Source organism: Chlamydotis macqueenii, chromosome 23 (assembly GCF_036417535.1).
Source record: "Chlamydotis macqueenii isolate bChlMac1 chromosome 23, bChlMac1.mat, whole genome shotgun sequence".
NCBI classification, from domain to species: Eukaryota; Metazoa; Chordata; class Aves; order Otidiformes; family Otididae; genus Chlamydotis; species Chlamydotis macqueenii.
The window spans coordinates 3,681,132-3,703,320 of NC_141578.1; the positions used below are offsets into that span (position 1 = coordinate 3,681,132).

General features: G+C 55.1%; 1 protein-coding gene across 2 annotated transcripts in view; it reads left to right on the plus strand.

The window, feature by feature from the left end:
* CCND3 (cyclin D3) overlaps positions 1-21,245 on the plus strand; it is a 45,130-nt gene extending 23,885 nt beyond the window's left edge. The window contains exons 1-5 of one of the 2 annotated variants that reach the window (XM_086765921.1): positions 5,546-5,776; positions 7,596-7,811; positions 15,710-15,869; positions 16,437-16,579; positions 19,390-21,245. In XM_086765921.1, coding sequence (XP_086622047.1) covers positions 5,579-5,776; positions 7,596-7,811; positions 15,710-15,869; positions 16,437-16,579; positions 19,390-19,551 — 879 coding nt within the window. In that variant the 5' untranslated portion in view covers positions 5,546-5,578 and the 3' untranslated portion in view covers positions 19,552-21,245. Of the gene's footprint in view, positions 1-5,545; positions 5,777-7,595; positions 7,812-15,709; positions 15,870-16,436; positions 16,580-19,389 lie in introns of those variants that run through there. The other variant, XM_086765924.1, reaches the window with a different exon arrangement.
* The last annotated feature ends 944 nt before the right edge of the window (positions 21,246-22,189 follow it).

The following is a 22,189-nucleotide window of genomic DNA, read 5'->3' on the forward strand; positions in this document are numbered from 1 at the left end:
TGCTGTAAACAGCTTCATCCCAGACCAGGCTCAACTTCTGCCTTGAAAGGCCAGCTTTCAAGGATTTTCCCTCCTCCCTCCTCTTGTTCCGGCTGGGAACATCCTCAGGAACTCATCCTTGGGAACTCATCCTCTCTCCAGTACAGCCACAGCAAATTCCCTTTCTGTCTGCACTGCTGAGAAGCTTTGAGCCGGCTCTGACTCACTGACTGGCAGTTTGCATTGGCAAACGGGCGCTAGGCACCAGGCTTGCCACATCAAATGACAAATACCATGCAACCCAAAATTCTTAGAAAAACCCAAACGTATCTAATCTACCGAATATGGTGCACAAGACATAGGCAACAAGATCAATGCAGGGGAGGGCAGGAAAAGGGAAGAAGGATGGACAAGGCAAGGGTGTTGTAAAAAAGATGTAAAATTTCAGGGCAGTATTTTTTAACAATTTGCATAATTGGCAACCACAGATAATCCCCTAAAATGAACTAAATATATCATAACTGGGGGCTTTCCAAGCCCCATTTGCTTTCTGAAATTGATTGGTTTCAGCTTTGCATTTTTTTTTCTATGGTCTGTCTATCTTTACCAGCTGAATTGGCCTGGTTTCTAAAATGCCTGATTTGGGAGCAAAACTGAACATTCACCTGGGGATGGCTACTATGGTACAAGTTTGAGTCAATGAAAATGTGACTTAATTTTAGATTTCGTTAGGAAAAGGGAACTAAGGCAGAAAACAGCTGCTAAAATGACAGGTGAAGACAAACTTGTTCTAATGCTTTTCATAAAAAGTCAGGTGAAACTACATTTAAATCTCTGCTGCCCTAAATTGTTAGCTGAGGCAAACTGAGCTGGCTCCACTGGAGTAAAATCTGGCCCAGCTGCTCTGAAATGGAGACTCTCCAAAGCCCTAGCCACTTCTGGAAATTTTCTCCTAAATGGTTTGCCAAAAGATGTCGTGAATTGCTAAACGCTTGTTCACATCTCTCTCCATCCATTCATACCTCTTTCCGGTCACCACTTTGTTCTGTTCTGGGAGCCACCGAAACGAAGGGCTTCCCTATATCCAGCTGCTTCTCTCCTTCAATAATCTTGGTAAGGAACTCATTAAATGGATACATATCCCAGGAACAGGCACATTCAGATAGAGAAGTGATGGCTATAGCGTAAACCCAAACAGTACCAACAAGTCAGGCTTTTGTTTGATAGAAAATTGGTCCAAACTTACCAAAAGCTGCTCTAATAAGGGGATTTAAGGCAACTAAAAAGCTATATTTTGACCTTTGAAGCAACAATCCTTCTGGATTCTCATGTATGTCTTTACTGGATATATCTAAGCATTGCTGAGATTCAGTTTTCAGATGATATCACTCTGAACTAATTAGTTGTACTCAAAAGTCTGACCAAGTCAGAGGAAAGGCAATACAGTGGTTGCCAGTAATGGGAAAGATATTAGGAAACACCTCCCCTGGGTCAAATCTTGAATTTGTACTCAACCAAACTTCCCTTCAATTCAGTGAAAACATTTTTTTTTTAAGTTAAGAATGAATAAGAGATGAGCTATGGTGGGGGGGGAAATAGCAGACTTGTGTTTCAGCATGGAACCGAGACCAGGAAATCCTCGGCTCTCCTGCCCGCTGGACCAGGGAATGACTGACTGAGCAGGGAAGAAGCCTCAGCTCCCCGTGCCTGCCGGCTCTGAATCACGTGCACTGGAGCAAACCTCTGTGCTGGGCCCAGGCTCTGCGTCCCTGCAGCGGTCCGCCCTGCCGCTGCCGTGCCAGCAGACGAAACTGCGCGCTCCCGGCTGCTGCACCCCATGGCCTGACCTGCTGAGCACCAGTCCGTATTTATCAGCAGTTTGAGTGCGTGTGATGGACTTTAAACTGGGCCATCTCCTTCTAAAGCAGCAGGGACTTCTGGCAAGCGCAGACTGTGACACCAAACTGCCACGGCGCGCTTTGCTAGCTCTTGTGTGCCAGAGCCCTTGTTCTTTCCTGCTGAGAACGGTGGCAATATCTCTCTGCTTTAGGGAAAACAATGTGAGATACAACACATCAAGATGTTTGAAGTGCTTTGAAATCCTCAAACCAGTAAGCGTGAAATGCTGTCTTCGCTCTTTCTCACACATGCACAAAATGGTACCTGTTTTTCATTTTATTTTGGGGATTTCCTACAGCAAATGATATAGTTATTTGCTCATTGGATTTGGTTTTCAAGTCCTTCATGTATGTTAAGCAGTTTCATTTTTATGTCACTGATGACACTGTAGTTGCAGTATGACCGTGGAAGAAAATGGCTTAGCTCTTGGTAGATCAAAGTTGGACGGACGGTAGATATAAAATATAAGATATAGAAACCAGTGTAGAAAAGGTGCTGATCGTGTTTGTTGGCAGCCTTCAGGATATGGAGAAAAACTTTCTGCAGCAAAGAGCTTACGGACATGCCCCCGTTGAGTGGCCATCCCAATAAATGGCATTAGCCTCGATGCAAGCCCACGTGTGACACCAGCTGCCCGTCAGCATCAGCCCTGCATCGGCATTGCCCCTTTAAAAGCTCCAGCTGCTGGTCACTCTTTTTTAATTCATCATCAACATACCAAAAAAATGAGCCCCTGTTTATGATTCAGCAAAGAATAACATTGCTGGTTCGAGATCCTGGAAGTCTGGAGGCCATCAGGTTTTTTAATTTTTACTCTGAAGGAATTTCCTTTTTTAATATTGCTGTGCTCTCTCTTGCCAAAGCCAGGAAACTGACTATCTATGGACAGCAGTGACCAAAATTTGGTTTTCCTGGAATTTTCTCTTTTCCCTCTGCACACCCACACAATAGGCTTTTTAGGATGCCTGCAGTCTGTAATTTGCCTTTCCAGCCTGATAATGTGGCTTGCAGAGGCATCAGTTTTGCCAAGTCATCATCTGGAAGGAACACTTTCTTATGCAACAGGCTTCATTTTTTCCCTCCGTGTCCGATGGCCCATGGTTGCCACCGAGCCCGGCTCCAGCTGAACGGGCTGCGTCAGAACCGCTGTGCAGACACTGGGAAACGGGAGAAAGACCATGAAAGGGCCTGAAACTTTCAATTTCAAAAGGCACAGCCCAGAAACCAGAAGGACCAAGAACCCAGTGCTGTGGTTTCCCTTTGCCTGACTAAAGAAAATAGCTGCTGTCTATTTTTACTAAAAATGTGGGACATGGGGCCCTTCTCTTCCCCTGCACAAATGGGGGATGCTGCTCACAATGAAAGAGTGGGGGAGCGGAGCAGGGGGGGGGTCATCCCGGATTAAAACCAGCTGACTGGTCCACAGAAATATCTCCCATAGATTCTTCAAATATTTCTGGCCACATCACTGGAAGATTTATTTGTAAGGTGAAAGAAAGTTAGTTGGGAAAGGGATTTGGGAATCTCCTCTCACCTACAGAAATTCCTCTTTTTCATCCTCTAATGCTTTTTTTCATTTTCATTCTCTCCCCCTTTCTTTCTCCGCGTCACCGTACTGCATGGTGTTCTCAGGGCATTCAGCACAACAAATCAACGCTGATGGCATCATTAAAAATTTGCAACGTATCATCTACCTTGCAGAAAATGAAAGCCATCTGTACAAGTGTAGAAATGAGATTCCAACGTGTGAAGTGTGTGTTATATATGTGACCTTTGTGTTCGCTGTCATGAGTAGTATTTTGAACCTCTAAACCTCTGATCAAAAAGATGTTTTTCATTTTCAACACAAAAGAAATCCTGCGCAGGGAGAACAAAGGCTTCAGTCTTGTTTTATTTATGCTTATTAACTTTGTATGTTTGTTCTTCATTAAAAGGCTCTTTTCAGATGACTGAAAATACAAAAAAAAAAAGTACTAAATGTGTCAAAATGGCACACACAGAAGTGATTGCGTGGGGGGAGCAGCTATTGTGGCAAATCACTCCACTCCTTTGGTTCTTTGTTCCTTAGCCTAACAACACCTCTAAGCGTACATACTGGGGAATACCCCAGCAGAACCAGTCAGAGGTGTTCCAGCTGAGTCCTCTTTGTATGTCCTCCCAAAAGTCCTCAGTTTCTACCAATTCCATTGCTCTGTTCCCTGCTGAACAGGAGCAGCTTTCTCCCCAGGACTGCAGATAGGGATTGTTGCTCTGAGTGGAATTTGGGCTTGTATCACGCTCTCAGCCCAGCGATACTGCCCCGTAAAATGGAATCTACTCTGTGCAACGAAGAGTTACAGGAGCGTGTACCGCTGAGGTGCGTCATTTCAGAGGGCAGTGCAGTCAGAATTGGCAGGGAAGATGTAATCTAGCAGAGCAAGAGATGCTGGTGGTCTGGAATGTATTTCCCACCTCTCACACTGGTGATGAGAATAATTTGCTTCCAACCGCTGCTGCAAATGCCGCATTGCGGCACCGTCCCGCTGGCGAGGAGGCGGACGCAGGCAGGTCGTCCCATTTCGGCACCTTGCCTTTGCAACCTTCATTAAAAACAGACCTCCTGAGCTAATTTGCTCAACTCAGGAGTTTTTAATTTGCATGCTTGAAGGCAATGCATTTCCCCTTCCAGCTGGAGAATCTGCTGCGCACTTTATCCTGTTTTCCGACCTTTCCCATTGGCACTAGCAAAGTCAAGACACTGCAGGTTTCGTAGCCAGTGACAAACGTCGGAAAGCGGCGTGGCCAGAATTACAGCCTCTTGTCTTCAGCTTCCCGTACCAGAAAGGAATTACCGCTGGGTCAACCAGGAGCAGACTCAGGTACCGCTGCAGAGCAAATGCCATGCCGGGGAAGTCACAGTGCAAACTTACTCAAAAGACTTCAAAATTCCTAGAGTAAGTAGCCATTGGGTGTACAATTTGCAAAGGTATTTCCAAACAATTGTTAATGATTCTGAAAAACCAGCCAAGCCTGACAAACCCTTATCTCAGCAGACACTGGGGTTGCTATCTCCCGGAGAGCCGCACCAGTAGCGAGATGAGGGGGAACTTCTGGAAGCCAGGAGGCTTGGTACGGACCGGCTCCAAGTATGTACGCAGCTGATTATTTTCATACCCTTGAAGGGCTGTGGTCAGACACACACGAAGAAAGGTGTAGGACTAAAATACTGAAAAAAAAAAAAAAATTACTTTGAGAAATTTGTAAAGTGTTGGGTTGACAAAACTGCAAACTGCGGGGCTGTGCCTCTGCGGCCTGGCTGGCCTGCAGAGCTCGGCACCGGTCCCCGGGGAAAACGGGCGCTCGCTGAGGACGGGGCGAGCCCCGGGGGTCGGCGGGGGTCGGCTCCCCCCTTCACCACCACACCCCCCCTCCCCGCCCCGCCAACATGGCAGCAGCGCCCCGCCGCCGCCCCACGTGCTGCCAGCCCGCCGGCGCGCCTCTCGCCCCGCCCCGGGAGGCGTGGCCAACCGCCGGGTTTCGGCGCGTCTCCGCCGTTCGGCCCGCGGATTGGTGGGAAGGGGCGCTGGCCCCGCCTCCTCGGCGCGCCTCGGCCGCCGGGTCCCACCCGGGGTGGGCGGCGGCCCCGCCCCCTGGGAGCTCGGCCAGTTCCCGGCGTCCCGCGGCGGCTGCAGCGGAGCCGGCGGGGTCCGTGCTTGCGCCCATGGAGCTGCTGTGCGTGGAAGCCGTGCCCCGCGTACCCCGCGCCGGCCGCGACCCGCAGCTCCTGGGGGACCGGCGGGTGCTGCAGAACCTGCTGAGCCTGGAGGAGCGGTACAGCCCCCGCGCCTCCTACTTCCACTGCGGGCAGCGGGAGATCAAGCCCTACATGCGGAAGATGCTGGCCTTCTGGATGCTGGAGGTACCGGACCCCCCCGCTGCCTCCTCTCCTGCCGCAGCTCCGGCTCCCTGTCCGGTCACCGGCGCTTTTTCTTGCCCGCCCTCCGCCCCTTGCACGCGTGGGCTCCCCTTGCACGCGTGGGCTCCCCTTGCACGCGTGGGCTCCCCTTGCAGCTCTGGCGGGAGAGAGCTGGCGGCGGGGCGGGGGGGAAGCTCAGGACAGAAGCACCCCCACCCCTCTTCGCTGGAGGGTTCAGGGAAGTCGCCTTGTGCAGGGGTGCAAGGGGCAACCCCGGGGACAGGCAAGCCCAGGGCTTGGCGTGGAGGTCACGTCTCCGGTATTGGGGGGGTTGGGGGGGTGGTGCTGGTGGGGAGGAAGAGCGCGGTGAGGAAGGCAGTCTGCAGCGGGGCAGTATCTGTGCGAGCGCTGGCTGCGCGAGGAGATGAGGTTGCCCCACGCGGGAGGAGCAGACCCACCCCGAACCCACAGCCTGCGCTCACCCCACCCCGACGATGTCCCGCCACGCTGCTGTCAGCCCCCAGTTTGCACCCTGCTCCCCAAAACCGGGCAGAGAGCGCAGGCTAGAGGCTTGCGTTTCTTGAACGGGGCTGAAAATGCCTGGTTAAAAGGGGGAAAATAATATCGCTGCCGTTTACTTCCCTAAATGAAAAATGAATGCGGTTCTCTGCGGGATGCAGTTCAGCGGGGGGAATCTCCCGGGCATCTTCATGAGCCGGTCAGAGGGAACGGTCTCCGTAGAGAACGACAGAGCAGATTCTGCAAAGCACAACGGGTGTTGGGATGGAGCCTGCTCTCCACCCCGGCCGCTGTTGCGAGAAGCCGCCTGCTTCTGTCAAAAGAAATAACGAACATCTTGCCTTTTAAGATTTTTTTTTTTTTTTCCCTCTGCTATTATTCTTCTGTTTCTGTAATTCCCTTTCGGAGAAGGGGAGTTAGATAAACGCTGCCTTGGAGCCTGGTGCTGCGCAGCTCTAAAGGCAGTCAAGAAGCGGTGACACTTGGCGGTTGTCGTGACCCCGTGTGTCGGCGTCCCCGGCGCGGTGGCAGTCTGTGCAGGGGGAGGCACTCACTGCTGGAAGGAGAATGGGGCTGGTTGCTGCTGTCTGAGGAGAAACCTCAGTATTTTTATGGTTGCGTTGAAAGAAGGAAGTTAAATATGACCAGTGTTTTGATACCAGTTGAGAGATAAGAGCTGAGCCCCTGGACTCTGTTAGTGGCTGTGGTACAAGTGTGGGTGAGGGAGGAGGACTTCTGGACTCGGCCACTGTTTTGGGCTCTGCTATTGATTCTTCTTCTGTCCCTGGACCACTTTCAGAATTGCCAGAAGTGGCTGTGAATCCTGCCCCATTAGGTCTCCAGCTGGAGCTATGCTGGATTTGCCCATTTTCTCCAGAAGTCCCCAGTCCCGACAGAGCAGAAGACGGCAGCTTTGCTATACAGCTGGCTGGAGACATCCCCGATGGGGGACATTAAAAAAGGGGCCAAATAAAGCAATTTTGATCTTAACTTCCATGTAGCTAGAAAGAGTGCACAAGTAAGTTCTGCAGCTTTTCACAAGAGGATGAAGTCCTAAGGTGCTGGTTAAACTTGTTGCTGGTGTAATCCCACCGAAGCCATAGGCTTAACGCCCGTAGGTAATTTACTCTTTAGCACTGAGGTGTCTTCAAAGCCCTGCAGATAAGTGTGAAACACCATCATGACCAGAAGCTTTGAAGCTGCAGTGCAGGCGAGATCTCGGGAGTCCTGTGCTGATTAAAACTTCCTTTTTTATTTTTAAATTTTTATTTATTTATTTATTTTTGTAATTGGGTTTTATCAGGTGTGCGAGGAGCAGAAGTGCGAAGAAGAGGTCTTCCCGTTGGCCATGAATTATGTGGATCGCTATCTGTCGTCAGTCACCGTGCGGAAAAACCACTTGCAGCTTCTGGGAGCGGTCTGCATGCTCCTGGCTTCCAAGCTGCGGGAAACCATGCCCCTGACTGTGGAGAAACTCTGCATTTACACAGACAACTCCATCACGCCTCAGCAGCTCCTGGTAACCACCCCTATCTCAAAGAGCCCTCTACCTCCTCCCCAGCTCTCTTATCTCTTGCATCCTGCTACTTGGCAGCGTACCTGCCTCTGTGTCTCCTTCTGTTCTCTTTCTCCCATTTCTTCACCTTCCTCTGTGTTGCCCAACCAACCTCCTCACCTCCTTGCCTCGGCACGCGTGGTGTCTGTTGCTGGAGACCTTTCCATCCTGGGCAGCCACTCGCTGCCTGCTGCGGGAAGCAGCTTTGTCACCTCCAGGTTATAGAGAAAGTTCCTTGTGCCTTAAGTGCTCGTTGCCAGCGCGGAGCTGCCACGCCGAGCTCGCTCCCAGGCGCTGGTTTGCTCTCGAGTGACAGCTCTGGAGAACAAAGGCTCCTGTCTGCGCAGGCGGCGGGGCACGAGGCGGGGGCTGCCGCTGGGGCGTGCGGCTCTGACTTGCCCCGGCTGCGAAGGGGCACGGTGTGGGAGATGTATTTCCACACCGGCAGGAAAAGTGAAGCTTTAAGTGGAGCGTTAACCAGTAAAATGGGTGGGAGCTTTTCTGACCTGGGATCCAGCTGGCTGAGTTGTACTGGTGAGGCTGGCAGTGCCACTGAGCTGATGGAAATGAGTGGGACCTTGCTGCTGCCTGGGTCCTGCTCCAGAGTTAAAGCACTACTTTCCCTCTCTCCTCGTACGCTCAGGCAGAAGCTCTGTAGGCTCTGAAAGGCACAGCGTTTTCATGGCTGATAAAAGTTCAAAGCAAAGATCCAAACATCTGAGTTGAACTTCGCCGATGGGGGAGGAAACTGGAGAACCCCTTTTCTTGGGGGCCTTCCGTGCTGTTAGATCAGAGCCCTCAGGAGGAAACGGCCACCTCGCTTCGAGTAACAGACATCCCTGGAGACAGTTTGCCTACGAGAATTTCTCAGGGTTAGTCATCGCCGTATTAAATATCTATTTTTTTGGGTGAGTGAGATGATCTGAGTGTGATTTGTCCCCAGGGTGGGGAGTGAACCCACAAAACTTTCAGGTGTGAATCGGAAGGCAGTTCTGGTAACTGGGGAACTCTCGCATGAACGTGGTTTTTCCAAGTGCCAGTGAAGGCTGGGGAAAATCCCCTCACCTCCATACCTCTCCCTGTAGTCACTTGTGGGTGGTTGTTGCCTTAAGTAGCGCTCACGGAAAAAGTACGTGGATCGTTACCATGAGTCGCGGTGAGGGATGCGCACAAGCGCCCGTCGTTTCTCTGGATGCTGAGCTGTGGTTGTGCTGCAGCATCCTGCTGCAAGGGGCTGTCACAACGTCTTTGTGTGCAAAGGTTTTCTCCTGCTTTGTTGGTAAAGCTTCGTCCTGGAGAGCACCTTCCCATCCACAGGGATCCAGCACGTGAAGCCAATCCCAGCCTGTAATGGAAGGGTTCTTGTTGCCCCTCTGATAACGAAGGGGTTAATATTTAGCAGGAAAAAAAGGCAGAGGGGATGGGAGTTGGTATGCGTGCACTTTTCTGCCAGGCTGCCAAAAGTTGCCTCTGTTGCAGAGGCAGCAAGCTGAGCAGAAGGTGCCTGACAGTCATCTTGTAGGCGAGCAGGCCACGTTTCAAAGCATAGACAGTGCTCTCCATGCCCTCAGGAGCACGTTGTGGGGCAGTGTCAGACTCCTGTCCCTTCAGAGTGATGGATAAGCTCCCTGTCCAACAGCAACGTGGGCTGCAGGAAGGTGAACTTACTGCCAGGCTTCACCTCCATCTCCCTCTCTGATCCAGACTTTACAGGGAGTCCTGCTGCCGTCCTCCCTGCAGCCTAGGGGAGATCATCACAGCATGCTACTGATTTCTGCAGCGTGGGCTTGGGCTACGAGGAATTGGACTTGGTGGACACCTTGCGCGTATCTTCCATGGATCCCAGCTGTACTTCATTCTGATTTATTTGTTGATTTATTCCTGGTGAGGGTTTGAATCTTGAGCTCCTCTTCCAAAGGAGAACAGTTAGGAGATGTGGGCAGAGCATGTGCACCATCCCTGGAGGCTTTCCTTCACTCTCACACTGAAACACGAGTCTTTTTTTTTTTTTTTTTTTTTTTTTTTGTTCCCCCCCGAGGTTTGTCAGCAGGAAGCTGTGGCTAAGCAGTGCCACAATATTCATCTTCCCTTCTCCCTCCTCCTGGCAGCACTGGAGCGGAGATGCAGGAGGAAAGCGCTGTCTGCCGCCTGTTGCTCGCTCAGATCGTGCAGGTCCCAGTACTGGAGTTCTCCTTTCCTGTACTTTTTTCCCCGCAGGATCCCGGGACGCTGTCACGACAGGAGGCACAACCAGACAGTTCGTGTGGATCTTTCGTCGTTGTGCTCTGCAGTCAGTGTGCAGTTGAGATGGACAAGAGTGGCTTCATTTTGGGGTCAGAAGTCCTTTCTTGGAATAGCCAAAGAGTGGTTTGGGGCAAATAGGATCCCTTTTCTCTTTCCCACGGGAGTGGCCGTGAGCACCCGCAGTGGTGGGGTTTATTCCTGGTAATCGGTGCCACACAAAGAGCTGAGCAGAAGGCATCACAAACCAGCCAGAGCCCTTGAGGAGAGGTGCTGAGGCACGTGCAGACGTCTGGGCAGGAGATGCTCTGTAGCCTGTGATCTGGTGGTCATCTTGGCTTGCTTTCAGCAGACACGTAGCCCCCTTTGGAGCAGACCCTGCTCCAGTCTCCCATTGCTCCCCACTGTACAAAGGGAATGGAGATCTGAAGATAAGTGAGGGATTTGTCTTTGCTTTGGGACCTGACAAGAGTTAATACCCTGATTACAAAACCAGGGCGAGCTGCTGTTTCCCTCCTCTGTGCTAATCATGGTGATGTTACTTCTCTTTCACAATCTTGCAGTGGAAGAGGGTGGGGAGGGGAAGGGGAGCTTCTTCATCAAGGTTTGGACAATGGTGCATCCTGGCCTCTTCTTGTGGATCGGTGCCATTTCATCTCCCAGCGCGTCCTCCCCAGCCTTTCAGAGGAAGCTGGCTCACTTTCCCTGTAGGTTTGCTTCCTTCTCTTGCGGGGATGCTTGGCACCAGCTCAGTGGTTTAGGACGGACACATTTGAAACAAAATCTTGATGAAGTTATTCTAGGGAGAAGGAAATGATGCAACGAGGGACTTGTCCATTTGGAGGAAGTTGGATTTCCGTCGAGGGCGTTATCTAACCTACCTTTCTTTTGTGTTTTTTTTTTTTAATAAAGGCTTTTCTGGCCTCTGCAAGAGGGTGTTCAGCTGCTTGAAGGTTGGGGAGAGCAGTTGGAGATCACCTTGATCTGCCTGGTTTGCCCCTAAGACACTTTCTTGCCTCGAGATCTTTGACCTAAGGTCAGTTTTGCAAACTGCCAGGTATTTCCTAGCAAAGGCCTTCAGCAGGATCGAGCCACTAAACAGATAACGAAGGGAGCAGCAATGACAGCAGGCCATGAGGAGCGAAGCTAGGAGAAAGAGAGAACAGCTGAGTAGAAAGGGCTGTTCTCTTGTGATAGAGACATGGACTTTCCAGAAGTCATGCTTGTGCTTTACTGTTCTACCTTCTGCTTGTTGGATGGGTGGGAGAGATGCGACCGTTTCTGCACCTGAAGTTGGCACCGTTACCCTTGACATCCCGTCTTGAGCTCTGGTCGGGGGTTGGAAACAAACGTTTGCCCCAGATTTCCTTTTGCAAGTGGACTTTCACGGCTGCTCATTTCTGTAGCTGTGTCTCAGCTGCTGGGGAGGGTGGGTGGCCGGCAGCAACATCAGCAGCTCTTTCCACCCTCTTTTTGAGTCAGCTCGCCAGCACGACAGAGCGCAGCCTGCTCCCGCTTCGCCGGCGTCTCGTCGAGGCTGTGATAACGTAAAATGGTACCTTATCAACTCGGGTGACAAAATCGAGCGTAACTTCCTTTTCTCCTGCAGACGAGGCTGCTGCAGAGAGGAGCTGGGCTCCGGCAGCCTCGCCGGAGAGGTTTACAGAGACTCCTTGGAGGCAGAGCGGGTGTGTGGGTGTTGCTGAGGGTACAGCTCGATGTACAGGGTGACTGTCACTACATGAAAAGGAGAGAAGCCGGTGTGACTGTCACATCCCCCAGCCTGCGTTTGCAGAGCTGTAAACTGGGCAAAACCATCTCTGCTTGTGACTGGGATCTGTCCTGGTGAGCGGCTGCAGAGACGGCAGCCGTGGCTTTGAGGCTGTTCCGCTGTGACAGGGCTGGGATCGCCTTCTCGGAGCCGGGGAGGCAATGGGAAATGCTCACTGCTTTCCTTCCTTCTTTTTTTTTTTTTTTTTTTTTCTTGTGGGATGCAGCCAGGAGAGATCGAGGGAGCAAGCTCGCAGAGGCGAAGCTCGGCCGCTGCACAATTTCCAGCCCCTGGAGACGCTGGCCCAGGGTGGGGAGCTGTGACCTGGGGGATGTTACAGAAGTAGGACGTGATGTATTCCCAGTGCTGGGATGCTCGGTGGGCAGCGCTGGCAGCTTGCAGCCCTTCCACGAGGAGTGTGGGCTCCGCAGGCTGGAGAAACAAAGGAACATTTTCCACTTTCTTCCTCTCTCTCATTAGCCAGGCAGAGACTGATTCAATTAGGTGCAAAACAAAATGCCAGGAAAAGGATGTTTGCTATACTGAGCGGTGCTGCTGTCGCAAACCTGCCTTGCCCATCTCTTGCAGCCTTTTGTTCTGCTTCTTCCACAGATAAAGTGATTCAGAGATTCTGACATGCCGCTCTGAGAGCGGGAAGTCCCCAGGGTTAGCAGGAGAGAAGCGAGGAGCAGGGTGTTTTGGCAGGAGAGAGGCTTCCCTGAGCTAAATCCTGTGAGCTGGTGACAGTCCTTGGCGCCTGTCGCCTTCAGCTGGCATCTCCAGTGCCGGCGGGGTCTCGGGATCAGGCCTTTTGTAACAATGGCGTTTTTAAAAAGACGATGAACCTCTAGTAGCTTGGAGAGAGCTGCTTTTGTGCATCCAAATGGACAGGCTGTGGTCCCGGCTCAGTCCTGGTGTGGCAGGAGCCAGCTTGTCCCAGGTGAGGTCTCACAGCTGAGCTGATCTGCACCTTGGATCTTCTTAGGACAGAATGTGTCCCAGCAGGGACAGGCGCTCTTGCCACACCAGTGTGGGTGTTGTGTGCCTCTGGTGACTCCCAGGAGCTGGCTTGCAGCTCTGGGAGGAAAGGCAAGGAGCAAGAGCCTGGGTGATGCTGGGCTGGTGTCCCCTCTGTGCTCAGGAGCTCCTTTCCCAGGTGTGGTGATCCCTTCTGGGTTTGCTTCAGGAGCAGTGGTCTCCAGCTCCTCCTTTTGGCCTTCTCCCTGGCTCTGCAAAAGGGCCGCGTTCCCAGCTCGCGTGGAAAAGCCAAGCTGGAGCTGCCTCGGGCTCTGGCCCTCGGGGCAGCGACTGCCAAAGGTGTCGGCAGCGTCCTGTGCCCCTTCCCAAGAACGCGGGCTCGTGTGCAAGCGAGCAGCCAGCTTTCACAGCCTGCTGCCCTTGGCAGGTTCCAGATGGGCGCCAGGTAGGGACAACGCACAGAGCTCTCCATCGCCAGCGCCTCTTTGTCTCACCTTGCTCTGTCGCTGCACTTTAACCAGTGGCCAGCACTGCTTGGTTTTTTGGGTTGGTTTTTTTTTTGCTTCTTTCACCCAACCTTGACCTCTCATCTCTCTTCCAGTGCCCCCGTGGAACCAGGCACCCTCAGTGACCTGCACTGCGATCCTCAGGCTCTGGAGCTCATTGCTGGGTTTCTTCTTGCTTTTATCCCATGGATTTGGCTTACAAATCTAGAAAGACCAGCAGGCTGGCCATCCATATGGGAGAGCAGCAAAGCCTGCGCTAGCAAAGCGCTGCTTTCTGCTTGGAGAAGTGCAGGCTGTGAAATGGCAAATAGCACATTTGGCCTCACGGGGGGTTGGAGCAGGTTGAGCAACGCTGTTCATTTAAGCAACTCCAAACTGGTATTGTTGTGTAAGGGGAAAGAGTGTCTTGGGTTTTTTCTTTAAAAAAAAAAAAAAAAAAAAGAGAAAATGGAGATCTGCCCTTATGAAAAATCTCACTTCTTCAAATCCATCTGTTCTGGCAGCCCTTTGGCACGTCCGTGGGCAGCGTTGACCTTGTAATCCTAGACTGCTTGGAAAAAGAATAGCTGTTCTGCTGGGCTCCGAAACGGAGATACCCGATACAAATCCCAGTTCAGCTCTGTCTTTCCAGACCTGCAGCTTCATCTCCTGCGGTGTGTTTTCCTTCCCCAGCACATCTGCAGGGTTGTCACCCCCTGCTAGCTGGGAGGAGGGATGTGGGGGCCATCATCTGTGGCCTTTCTGGCGTACCTGGACCCTGTTGCCAAAGCCAGATTTGCTGGTGATCCAGAGGATGAGAGAAACTGAGGACCAGAGATCTTCATCGTGGCTTGGGATGTGGGAGAACTGGGATGGGCAGAGAGGCTTGGGTAGCTGGGTGTGGGCTGCCCATGATGTTCCTGCTGGGATGGGAAGGGAAATGATCCTTGGAAGATCCCTTTCTTGCATCTCCGGAGATGTAGCGTCAAAGCTGCCCAGCCCAGTGAGACCAGTACGTGTGTGGCCTCTGAGTTTGATTCACGTGCTGCTCTTAAGTCACAAAGACCTTGACGTTGATGACAGAGCAGAGAATTGAACGCAGAGGTCCCAAATTCTGTGCTAAGGCTCTAATTGGGGGGCTCCCCTTGCTGATACCTTGCTGGATGGGTGCTTCAGTGCCACCTGGTAGCACTGGGACTTGCTGGGTGACGATTCTGCCAAGCGTTTGCCCGTGGCTGGTTTCCTTGTCGGTGTTAGGACTAATGCCCAGAGTTAGAAGAGCCTGCGAGAGGCTGAGCAGATGAGAGGAGCAGTCTGGGCTCCAGCTGAAATCCATGGAGTGCCCCGGCCTTCCCACCATCTGTTCCCCAGCTTGCAGATTGCACAGAGACTGGCTCATGGAAGATGTTACCGAAATTTCTGTTAGATGCTTAGAGAGAGCACCGCAAGGTGGGATGGAGACATTGGCGGCCACCTGGACTCTAACAGGGAAGCACCAGTGAGCCGTGTGTCGGTGGGAGAGGTGGGCGTCAGCGTGGCTGTTCGGTGCCTCTTCCCCTGGAGAAGCTGCTGGGGACGCTCTGCTGAGCGTGGCTGGGAGCTCTCTTGGCAGAGGAGAGGTGTGATGAGTAGGAGGGGTTCTGCCAAAACGCCTGGGACCACCTCCGTAGGGCTGCGTGCCCAGTGTTTGTTGGGTTGAAGACCTCAGCACCTCCTCCCAGCCCCTGAGCTCTGCGGGGACTGGAGATCTCATCCAGGAGCTTGGGCTGCCTGGATGCAGCCCGGAAAGCTCCGCTCGGTTTCTCCCACCTCCCCTTGCCTCCAGGCGTTGTGCAGAGGGGCTGGCTGCGGAGCAGCGGTTGCCGCCGCCGGTTCACCGGCCGAGGAGCTGCTGCGGGAGGGAGCCAACGCGCTGGCCGGCTCCGAGGGGCACACAGCGGGGTGAGCTGCTCCATTCCCTTTGCTGTACTGGTGTTAGCCCCAAACTGGATTGCTTGTGGGAGCCTGGACATCAGCCTCTCCTTTCAGGAGCAGAGAAGGGTATGGGAATGGTGAGCCTGCTGCTCCTTTCTTATTTTTCCTCTGTGGGCAGCAGCCTTGCAGAGCAGAGGAGCGTTGAAGGCTCATCCCACTGCACCTTGCAAAGAAGGAACCAGATTTATCACTTCCTTTTTCTGATCTTTACTCCTGGCTTTGCAACAGCTCAAGGCTGGATTTGTGCCGTAGTCGCAGAGCAGGGACATTCCCTCTTTTCTTTCCCGACTCATGGATTGTAACATTCTGCTGTCCCTTCCCCTGGCACTGGCCTTAGCTGCCCTTGATCTGCTGAGCGTTTCTGCCTGGCCCAGCTCCGCTGAGTAACGCGCTGTCTGTCTGTCTGACTGCAGGATTGGGAGCTTCTCGTCCTGGAGAAGCTAAAGTGGGACCTGGTCTCAGTGATAGCAAACGATTTCTTGGCTCACATCCTCCATCACCTGCCGCTGCCTAAGGACAAGATGGAGCTGGTGAAGAAGCACGCCCAGACCTTTATCGCCCTGTGTGCCACAGGTGGGTGCCTGCTCCCACCAGGATGCTGGGGACAGCGGTGGGCTGGCCGCTGCAGATGGGGTGGCCTGGGCTTGAGCCAGGCTTGCTGGGTGACCTGGGGCTGGTTTCCAACGCCCTGGCTTTCTGGGGAGCTGAATTGGAGTGTTTTGCTGCTCCATGCCGTGGTTTCTATCCCTGAACGGTCCTGGGGGCTCTCGGTGGGTGCCTGAAAGGTGCCAGGACAGAGCAAAGCCATCGTGCCGCTCCTGCTGCGCAGGCTGCGACTGCGAGAGGGCGTCCAGGGTAAAGGCAGGGTTGCAGCTGAGCTTTTCTCAGCCTCGCTCTAAGTCGCTAGAGCAGCCTCCTCTTCAAGACTTCTTCTGATGAGACAGACCCGGAGAAACAGCAAAGCTTGCTGCTCTGGTGCTCAGCCTGTTCCCTGGCACTCCACCCCCATTTCTCTCTGCCAAGCTGGAGAGACACCTCTGCCTGGCTCTCTCTAGTTTTCCAGGGAAATTGCAGTCCCAAGAATTTACCATGCGCAACGGCTTCTTCTTTTTGCCCGCTGTGTCCCTGTCCTGGCTCTAGACTACACTTTTGCCATGTACCCCCCCTCCATGATCGCGACGGGCAGTATCGGAGCGGCGATCCACGGCCTGATGGTCTCCGTGAACAATTTCAGCGGCGAGGCGATCACCGAGCTGCTGGCCAGCATCACTGGCACGGAGGTGGTGAGTGTTCACGGGGGGGAACAACGGAGCAGTTCTGCTGCTGGATCTGTGGAAACCCTGCCTTTTCCTGCTGCTCGTTCTTCTCAGAGGGAGAGAAAATTGGGCTGTTCGTGATGCTGACCTTGGTTTGAGGAGCGACTAGAGATGAGCGAGCATCTCTAAAGGCAGCAGCCTTGGCTGCAGGTGGCTGCTGGCCCCCGAGCGCTGCCCGTGCAGAGCGGGGTGAGCTCGGGAGCCTTTGAAAAGCAGCACAAAGGGGAGCGGCCGGTCCCCGCGCGGGCAGGTGTTGGCGGGATCGGGTTGACGAGGTGGGATGGGGCGGAGGGAGAAGCCGGGCTCGGCATCTGCTAACCTCCACCGGTGTCTGGTTGCAGGTGCCCAGACTGGGGTGGGAAGGGGGACGGGGGCAGGAGGTGTTTCAGGATGCTGGCACAGCGGCTTTGCTGGGGACACCGGGGTGCTGGAGGGCACCTGCCTGACCCCCCACTGATTTGGGGAAGGGGGACGCTGTCAGGCTCCCCGTTTCCAGGTCGCTCCTGCTGCAGCGAAGTAATCAGGAGCCTTTCTTCTGCCAGGGGCCCCTTTTGATCTTTTCTTCTGCCTGAGCGCTAACACCGGCAGCCGGGCGCGGGGTTGGTTACAGTCCCCCGACAGCAGTGCCGGGAATTGGAAGAGGCGCTGGTGCCGCAGCGGGTGGGAGGCTGCGACGGGGCTTTGTCCAGGCAGCGAGGGGACGGGCAGGAGGGCGTCCTGATCTATTTGTGCGGCTTTAATTTTTTTTTGTTGTTGTTTATTTGTTTGTTGGAGCCTTTTTAAAGAGAGAATCGCTGCAGCCAGCTGCTCTCAAGCTGCTGCGGTGAATGGGGCAGGGGCTGAAACCTGCTCTGGGTTGGGGCTGGCGGGGGGAACAGGTGGGAAGCAGGGAGGGCACCAGCGAGGGAGGGGAGCCGAAATGGAGCCTAGCATACCTCTGCTCCCCTCCAGCCCGCTCCCCTCCCTCCTCAGCCCGGAGAGGGCAGCTGTTCTGCCCCACAACCTGCCCGGGTGCGAGGTGCAGCACGACCAGCCCCTGCCCAGGCACAGCCACGGCAGAGGGGAGCCCTGGGGCTGTGCCCACAGCGGTGCAGGGCTCCTGGGGGAAGCACCCGGTCTCGGCCTCCTGTGTTTGTGGTCTTGATGCTTCTCCCCGAACCTGGCATCGCAGTGTCCCCTGGCTGTGACTCGGTTTCCCCTTTGGCTCAGCACTGGAGGGGCAATCCCCTTCCCGCAGCTGCTGGGGGTGCCGGGAGTCTGCGGGGACGGAAGGGGACAGTGGCGCAGGGCTGTGCCGTCGTGCTGAGGCTGGCTTGGTGCTGGCTGTGACAGCACTTCGGGTGAGGCTTGGAGCTGCTCTGGACCAGTCCCCATCCCTCACAGAGCAGGATCGGACCCACTGGGTATCTCAGCCAGAGGTCTGCGGCACGGCTGCCCTGCGGAGCAGGGGCCACACAGGCTGGGGCAAGCCAAGCTGCCTCCTGGGCAGCCCCTAAACCCCCAAGGCTTTGTCAGCTGGCAAAAGAGCCTGGCTGCGTGTGGCCACGCCGGCTTTTAGCATCTCTGCCGAAATCGCCGACGGAGAGCGCGGGGACGGGCTGGCCGGGGCACGAGGCCCTGCAGCGAGCTCACCTCGGCGCTGTGGGCGGGCGGGCTGGAGGCTGCGCTGACGGGAAGCGGCCTGGGGAAGGGGAGGTGGGTGTTGCTATTTTTGCTCGCCACATCCTCTGTCAGTTTCTAAGAATCGGTGGCGGATTCCTGGTAAGAGATTTCGGTGTACGACAATATCCAGCCAGCGCGCGCGCGGCCCCGCAGTGTCCAGCTCGGCTCTGGCCGCCGGGTGCGAAATGCCACCTCTGAGCCCTCGGCGAGAGGCGAGACGCGGTGCAGGAGCCGGGCTGCACCCGCTGGTGATGCCTCCCGTGGCTCTCGGTGCCTCGTGGTGCTCTGGTGTTGAGGTGGAGGAGTTTCCTCCTCTGATTACCGCTTGTGTGGGGAGAAAACGGAGGGGAATTTGCTGTTATTACAAGTGATACGCTGCTGCTCGCAGTCCCCTGTTCCTGTTCCTGGGGCTGGTGCGTCCCCAGCACTGGGTGTCCTGGCGAGGTGCGGGTGAGCGGCGCGGGGCTCCGTAGGGGGAGAGCAGGAGGGTAAAAGCCTCAGGAGGAGCTACATGGCCTCAGCATCGTTCTCGTAATGACTGAGAGGGTCAAGTCCAGCTGCCTTTGAGATCCCCAAAGCGCTGGACTGCGCGTCAGCCAGGGCACGCAGTGGGGATTCACCTTGTCCTGGCTGGGAGGCCTGGGATGTAGGATCTGGGAGAGGCCGGCGGGGCTCCAGGGTCCTCGCCCGGCTGGCGCTCGTGGCTCTGGGAAGCCTTGGCTGTTGGGGTTGACAGCAGCCTGCGCAGAGCTGTTCTGCTCTGCCCCCTCGGTCATCAGCGGCAGCCGACCGCCCTGACGCTGAAATCACACGCTGCGTCCGGGCACGAGCCCGGATGCTTTGGGAAGCTCCGCTGGGCACGTGTCTTCCTCGAGGATGCGGTCAAGCAGGGAGGTGGGGAGAAGACAACCAGAGCGTGGGGCTTCTCCTGGGGAGGGGCCTAAAGCACAGACGAGCTGGAGATGACCCTCGTCGGAGAAAGGCTCCTTTGTCTTGTGTATTTAGATGCTCCAGGGGCCAGAGACGCAGCCCAGCAGCTGCTCAGAGCTATTTATAAGGCTCCCACCTCTGAGCGGCAGAGAACTGAGGCCTCTTGTCTCGCTCCCTTCCCGCAGGACTGCCTGAAAGCCTGTCAGGAGCAGATCGAGGCGGCTTTAGCAGAGAGCCTGAAACAGGTGTCCCAAACCCAACAGGAATACAACGCCGCCAAGACTGCGTCTTACCTGGCCAGCCAGCCCACCAGCACGCCTACAGACGTCACAGACATCAACCTGTGACCAGCCTCCCCTTCCCGAGAGCCGCCCCGCCCCGCCGCGGCAGGACCTCGCCCTGGACACCCAAAAGTCGCTGCATCCCACCTACCCATCCGTCAGCCCGCTCCATCCGACACCTCCCGAGGATTTGTTCCGCTCGCTGGGAGCGCAGAGCAGGATCCGCGCTCGTTTGGCGGGCTGGCGGAGCTCGCTGCTGCAGGTGGCCGGGGTGAAGCGACCGTTTTCGTGGTGGCAGGGCGCAAGAATAGCTGGGGAGGGGGAGCAGGACCCGACGTGAAGTTGTAAAATGTTTCTCAGTTCGCGTTCCTCGTAGCCCGGCCGGCCGCTGTTCGCCGTCTCCTCGGGGCCGTTTACCGTGACGACTTCCAGCCCCCGCGGGGGCCATCAGTCATGGACAGCGAGCCTCTTGCTCTGGTCTGTGACAAAAATCCTTAAAACCCCCAACCTCCCTCCTGGGGCTGGGGCGCTGCGGGCCCGCGTGGCTCACGAGAGAAGAAGGCGGTGTCCGGGAGGAGGGAGCAGGTGCTTGTTGGCCCCTTGGTCCCGATTGCTTCCTGCCAGATCGCTGGGGCTCTGGGGGGGTTGGCGTGGCTGCTTCTGCTCGGAGGGGAAACGCGTGGCTTGTTCCTTGTTGCCGTTCGATTTGGGATATGCGGGTTTTTGGCTTGCTTGGGGGACGTGCTCCCCGTCTGTGTGGACGGTCGAAGTCCTTCCATCCCACGCAATCCCCTTGGCTTTCCGCTGCCCCACTGAGGCTGCTTAATTTATTGCTAACTGCTGGGAAATGGGGAGGGAGGAAGACTTTGCTGTTCCTTGGTGTGGGGCCTGGATGCTGGTCTCCTCTCCTTCCGAAAGAGTGCCTTCACCCTTTGTCCCCTTCCCTAGCTCCCTGGGCCACGGGAGACTCTCATTTGGAAGCTGGTTGGTTGTTGTTTTTTTTTTTTTTTTTTTAGGTAGCTTAGAGATCAGACTAAGTTTTAAGAAATACATTTGAATGTGCTGCTATAGTCTGAACTGCATCTTCCCCCCTCCGAGGCAGGGATCTCGGGTCGCGTTCAGGAGGGGGCTGCGTTGCACGTGTATCCACGGGGGTCCGAGTTGCGTCCTCATCGCGTGGAAAATCTGCTGCGCACTCGAGTTGAAAAGCGATTACTGCATTTTTGTATTGTTGTTGTTGATCCCGTCTGTTAGTTTTTATAAAAAGTGGTTAAAAAAAAAAAATAATAATGCTGCTTTTCTAAGAGGAAAAACCATTAAATAGTAGAATTGTATTAACCAGGAGAAGCCAGAGAGACTCTGCAGGGATGGGAGGCAGACTCTTGCTGCTTGGTGACCTCTGGACACGTGGATCTGTGGCTGTTGTCCTCCTGTGGGGGAATATGGAAAAGGAGGTAGAAATCTTCCTTGTTTTGGATGCCACTAGAAACAAAAGTCTTATCAGGTGGAAAAAGATGGGGCTGCTGTTCTTCCACTAGCCTGACTTGTCAGGAAGAGCCATCTGCCGCTGACTCCTGCTAGCCGGGGGGCCGGGGGGCGCGCAGAGCCTGTCTGTACAAAAAGAATTTTTTTTTTTTTTTTTTTATATTATAAATGAGTTTTAATTTAAGAGAAAACTGGTTTGGTGTTCCCAAGCAAGAGTCCCGCTGCTGGGAGAATCAGAGGACCGTATGACGTTGCAATAAAGTATTTTAAACAAGCGTGAACGCCTCAAGGCTGTCCCTGCGTGATCTGCTCCGCGCTGTGCCCTGGGCAGCCCGGGGGGGACCTCGGCCTCCCCTTCCCTCGCCTCTGCCCCAAATCGCTCTGGGTGGGACCCCGTCAGCTGGGGGATCCCCTCGGGCCGCTCCCGGGGCCGCAAGAGCGGGATAAAACGGGGAGCGGGCAGGCAGGACGCCCCCAGCCCCGCTGGGAGGTGGAGAGGAGATGCTGCAGCGCCGAGGGGACGCGTCGCGCTCGCCGAGGCCCCGGGGCAGCTCGCGGCCGGCGGTGGGTGAACGTGGAACCGAGCGCCTTCCTGCAGGCAAGGAGGGGCCCGCTTCGCACCCCCGGCAGCTCTGAAGCCGCTCGGCGCCGCGGGCTGACGAGAGCGCGCTGGGTGCGCTGCGCGAGCCCGGGCTATCTCTGGTGCTCGTCAGCTTCTGGCTTCTTTAAAGGAAGGAGATAAAATCCGGAAGCCAAGGAAAAAGGCGCTGCGGTGTGAAACCAGCCAGGCTTTGCGTGCCGCTCTGCTTCGCGTGGCGCCAGCTCGGAGAGAAGCGAAGAGGAGGCAGCTGCCCTCAGCACAGCCTGCTGCCGGAGGAAGCCGCAGGGGCTTTTCTCCGTGGGCTGCACCAGCAGGACCTCGTGCCGGTTTGGGGGGGCAAGGCCGGGTACGCGCAACACGCAAACCCTGCGGCGTCATCGTCGGCAGTTCCCCGCGGTAAGCGCAGCGCCTCGTGGGCCGCGGGAGGAGAAGCCCCCCGTGGGGTTTTTCCAGCAGAGGTGGCTCGTGTGAGCAGGCAGTTGCCACAAGCAGGCCAAGCACGTGGCCTCGATGGCCAGCGGTGCGGGGCTTCACCAGCCTCGCCGCGTACAGGTGCACCCAGAGGGGCAGCCAGTGTTTTGGGACAACCCCGGGGGGCGGCAGGCGTTTTGGAGGCAG